The 5218-nt window shown below is 44.0% G+C and overlaps 1 protein-coding gene across 1 annotated transcript; it reads right to left on the reverse strand.

Moving 5' to 3' along the window:
* Positions 1-808: 808 nt before the first annotated feature.
* On the reverse strand, positions 809-4985 carry LOC148032096 (replication protein A 70 kDa DNA-binding subunit A-like). Its single transcript, XM_087682720.1, has 2 exons — positions 4473-4985; positions 809-3409 (listed from the first exon to the last, which is right to left on the reverse strand). The coding sequence occupies exons 1-2, from the start codon at positions 4769-4771 to the stop codon at positions 850-852; spliced, it is 2859 nt and encodes a 952-aa protein (XP_087538846.1). The 5' UTR covers positions 4772-4985; the 3' UTR covers positions 809-849.
* Positions 4986-5218: the final 233 nt, after the last annotated feature.

Below are 5218 nucleotides of genomic sequence, written 5' to 3' on the forward strand. Positions count from 1 at the left end.
GCTTTGTCAGTGAAGTGATGAGAGGCACAATTGATTTATTTGAGTTTAGAGTACTCATTATCAAAAAAGTTTTAAAACTGATCAAGGAGAGGTAAGACTTTTCTTTCATCTTTGGTGCCATCATAGGTTTGGAATTCTTTTATCTTTCTTGGACTTCTATATGAAGTGTCTGTGAAGTGTTGATAGTGCTCTACAAAGGAGATTGCAAGCACCATCCACATGCAGCAGGGCTCTCACCTACACTCTTCAGGAAATATATATATATATATATATATATATATCAATGAGATCTCTGATTACATTGAAAGACTTGGAGGCTCAAGTGCCAGCCTTGGAGGAGTGATGATTCCTGTATTTCTCTATGTTCACGATATTGTACTCATCTCGAATACACCAAAGGGACTACAAAGACACCTGAATGCATTGTAGACCTTCTGCCAAGACAGGGACCTTACAATGAGCATTGGCAAAACCAAGGTAATGGTGTCTAGCATCTCACAGCAGTGGGCAGACTAAAATGAAGCGCTTTCCACTTCTTGTAAGTATGGTACAAGAATATACAATTGAGGATTAAACGCTACTTCTAAGATGGGAAAAAGATCCCTTATGGGATGATAATACAAGATTGTACACTTGAGGATCAAACCCAAAATTCTAAGGTGGGAAAAAGGTCCTTACTGATAGAGGAATAGAAGTGCTGTTCCACTTCTCATCATGTGTATGATGCAAGACTGTATGATAAAGGATTACTGATTATGAATCAAGCACCCAACACCACTACAACAGAAATTTACAGGTGACCAGGATCTCACAAAAACAAGAGACACTGCATGGTTTCTGTTCTGGATCTTAATTACAACTTCCTAAAGTGGAATTCTGGCTGAAACATCCCCTAAGACCTTGAGCATGGCAGTCCTTAGCCCAATGCCCAATCTGTCCACACTTGAAGCAACCCCCAGCAGAGGCATTTGCCATCTTTCCTCCACTATGAACACCTAAAGCAGAAAACTGGCTGAGACCTCCCTGAGAGCACTTACCATGGCAGTCCCTCACCAAGTTCTCATTCATCTCACACCTCAAGCAAGTACTTTGGCCCCCTTCTATGGAGGCCCTTGGATGGCAGCCTCCACCATATGTAAGAGTTTCCTGCGACATGCTAGTATCATTAGAGCAGCCTCCACCATATCTAAGAGTTTCCTGTGACATGCTAGTGTTGTCAGAGCACTCCATTGGATATCTGCACTTGAAGCAGGACATGTGGTTGCAACAATTATTAGAGGGTTGGTTGCCATACAACTCTCTAAAAGCAGTGTGTGTAATACCCGGGTATATAATTTTCCCAAAGCCTCCCACACCCATCTGTGAGTTCCCAACGTAGTTGCCTCCCAGGTGTGAGCTTCCACAGTAGTTTTTACCAAACCCTCCACCATTACAAATGTGTAAGTTCCCAATGTTGTTCCCTCCCATTTGAGAACCTCCACAGCAACCTTTCCCTTCTGGACCCATTTGCCAAAATCTCCCATTGCCTCCAACTAAAAAAGGCCCCCCTTTTAAACAGGCTCCACTCGTAGGGGGGCCCATTTGTGAGCACCCCCAGAAGGCTCCAACTCCATTGAGCTGTACACTGGCACCGTAGTCTCTACCTGCAGTCGATTGCCATTGTTCACCCCCACAGGCAAAGCCATGGGAACCATTGAAGCCTGAATTCAGTTCTCCTGCAATAATTGATGGTGGTCCACTAGTTTCAGGTCCTGTTAATAACCTTGCAATCATATCTAGTAGAATCCTGCTTTCAGCCACATAATCAAGTTGTTCTGTATTGATGATTGTGGCTTTTACACGCTGTTCATCATTGTAGTTTTCCTCATTCACCTTAAGTTTAAATAAATGCTGGGAAAAAATCAACTTCTGAAATAGAGCTATTGATTTAGGATTCTCGTACTGTTTCCACCTGTACAGCTCCTTTGCTGCAACACCAAATAACTCTTCCCCAGCTTCTTCGAAACCTGTAAGCCAAGTGACCCCCGTGTGATCTTGAACCTGCATTGAGAGGAGATACCTGTAGTCACACTCAGCAACTGATTTGTCACATCGATCACACCTCCATGTGCCATCGCCATTGTTAATCACTTTCTTACAGCACTGACGATCCCCAAATGGAAGAGGACAACCTGTATAGCAAAAATTGTCAGTCTTCACATATGTTATTGTGCCTTTGAGAAGGATATAATTAGGCTTTTCAGATTGTCCAAGTCCTCCATCCTTAATTTGTGAAACTGTCTTCCGCATCCCAAGGGAAGTCCTACCTTCTCTAGATAGAGACTTCGGTTTCGTAGTCTTACCACCCTGTTCATACCACTCTTTCATTTCATAGGCTTGAGGAAAGTTTGGATTTACAAGTAGCTGACTGAGAGGCAGTGTGCTTATATTTTTCCCACAAAATTCTGAAACTTTACCACCCTTGATTGCTAGAACAGGAGACTTGCCAGAGTCACAAAGTCCCTGCAAACAATGGCCCTCCCTACTGCAGAAGGCTCCCCACATTGTGACCTTGACACTGCAACCAGACATATCTAGAAGCTGTAGGCTTCGTCTTGCAACCTCTGTTCCATTCTTCCGCATAACAGTAACAGAAGCGGTAACCATTACTACCACTCCTAAAACATCTACTATAGTACCTTCTTCAAGGTTCTCGATTTCACTTATAGGCCTGAAAGAACATTTTTGCAGTGGGATTGAAGTTTCTTCCTCCTTGCACGGCTCAACAACAGAGAAGTGATCAAGATGAAGTTCCCACTTACTGTTTGTATTGGTATTGAACTTCCATGCAGGTTTCACGGTAGCCTTTGAGATTAAATAAACCTTCCCTAGCTGTATTCTGCCATAATACAGATCAGTGTGAGAATTGAAACACGTCACTCGAGTTTCACCTCCATCTGCATCCAAGAGATCGAAGGAAAACCACTTTCCACTTCCCTTCTCATTATTATAACGGCAGACCTCAGTTTTAGCAGTTACTCGTGCTTTGATGGTCCATCCAAAACCTAGATATGGACTCAAGTGTGAGATTGGCACAACCCTTGTAACAGATCCACTGTGAGAATTGAAGTTTTCTCTATCAAAATTCATGGGTGCGTCCAGATTCCTATAGGAAGTTGCTGGTCCATTGACACATACAATGTCAGAAGAACTTTGCCCTGGGTTTAACGCATTTAGAGCAGATTTTGAAGCAGGTAGAGAACTGCATTTTGCTGACATTGGACCATCTCGTTGTGGCTTGAGTGACGTCAAAGGAGTATGCTGCTGTAGGGCAGCAGATAGTGACTCATCGCTTGTTATTGTATGTTTGGGTTCTCCAATGATATCAGAAACTGATATCACAACTTCCATGCTCAACACAATAATAATTCTACAGAAACAAAAGAACACACCATGACTGAGGTTCTGTAAGACTGAGGTAATATGCTGAAACCATTTATAACCTTCAAAACTTTTTTTTTTTTTTTAAGGCTTGAAGTTGACTCTGTCTACTCTTGGAAGTATTGAGAATCTAAAAAGAGGGAGGAAAGGATGCCCAAACCAGGGAAGAAAGTGGATATAACCTTCATAAAAAAAGAATTTTTAAAAGGCTTTGAAATCGACTGGGTCAACTGTTGGAAGTACTGAGAATCTAAAAGAGGGACAGGAAATGCATATACAAATTAGGAAAGACGTTGGATTTCTGGACCCTGCCCAAAAAGGAAGGAAACGGAATTGAAATCGAGGCCTCAAGCAAATACAGAAGTGCTTTGGAATCCGAAGAATTCAATCGACTTGCATGAGAAAAAATTCAATGGCTTTGCAAGGCCATTGATGATTGCTTAACAATTCAGAAGCTTCAAACGGATGTTCTGAGGAGAATGATTTACAAGGGGGTGAATACCACGAAAACGGCTGGTAATGGGGACATTTGGCAATACTAAAACACGTACAGTATGGGAGCTATCAAGATCAGTATACTAAGTGGCGCGCAACAAAACCCAAAGTGTATTGTAACTATCAGCAAAGAGACAGTAGAAATTACATAGGTAAACACACAGTATGTTGTACCTATCAGCATTACACAAGTGAAGCACAATCACACAGTGATTGTTTTCCATAGTGTTCAGCATCATGAACCTTTGCTTTTGGGAGGTGCCGCATACCCATATCTAGGTGCGGTTGGAGGCAGGGGCCACCCTCGCAGAAGCTCATGATGCCATAATTCCCAACGTGGGGATTTGTCTAAAAATTCTTGTGAAATATGATAATAATCTCCATGAGACATCACAAGAAAAAGCACAATCATGCGGTGATTCTTACAAAAAACCAATCAATAAATATACGATTTTGGCTGAAAATATGGAGACCCACAATTAGCATTGGCATATGATGTCTAAATACACACAGAGACACACAAATTCTTGTTTTTAAAGAAAAGGGAATCAACCCACCTGCGGTTCTGCACAGTATTGCAGATGTATTCGGTGAGCCTGACGATGCTCCCATTCTGCACATGCGCACCCGTGACGAGGTCACTGAGCTGCGTGGCGAGCATCGCCTGTTGGATGAAGGCGCCGTCGGAGAGGAGGACACGGTAGCGCTCATGGGCCATGTGCGCCGTGCCGATTAGCTTCACGTCGAGGACCTGGAGGGAGGGGTGGAAGCCTCCGCCGTCTGGGGTGCAGCTAGCGGCGCCGATGTTGATGGACAGAAGGGCGCCACGGGAGAGGAGAGGGGGATCATTGGTCATGGCATTAGCATTTCACACAAATACGCGCACACACATACGCACGCACAGACAGAGAGAGAGAGATATCTCCTACCTCTCCCGTATTCCTATTCTAAGGACTATCATGGTACACTACTGAGAAATTGCAGGGCAGAAGAGAGTGCCTGCAGAAAAGACTGCGCAGCGCCGCAGGTGTGAGAAGGGGGGGACTCGGGAGAGAGAGAGAGAGATAAAGTCTCATCGGGAATCGGGGAAAAAGTAATAATACGCAGCTGCTGACTCACCCATCCTCGTGTCTATGGTAAGGGGGGGCCTTTAAGGAGGGGGAGAGTGGTGATCGACGGCTCCCTTTTTGCCCCCATTACATCCCATCATCTGGGCCGTCGATCACCGTTGACTGCGAAATTTGATCGCGAGAATGTCTTGTCACCCAAGTGCCCAGCTCCGCACCTCATGCCCTACTTCGAA

The sequence above is a fragment of the Lygodium microphyllum genome, chromosome 8, assembly GCF_053477565.2.
Source record: "Lygodium microphyllum isolate KBCC chromosome 8, Lygodium_microphyllum_v1.1.10, whole genome shotgun sequence".
Lineage (NCBI taxonomy): Eukaryota > Viridiplantae > Streptophyta > Polypodiopsida > Schizaeales > Lygodiaceae > Lygodium > Lygodium microphyllum.

Coding starts and splice junctions, on each gene's coding strand:
- LOC148032096 (XM_087682720.1), bottom strand. CDS start 4,771: ATGACCAATGATCCCCCTCTCCTCTCCCGTGGCGCCCTTCTGTCCATC. Junction 3,410..4,472: donor AATACTGTGCAGAACCGCAG/GTGGGTTGATTC, acceptor TTGTTTCTGTAG/AATTATTATTGTGTTGAGCA.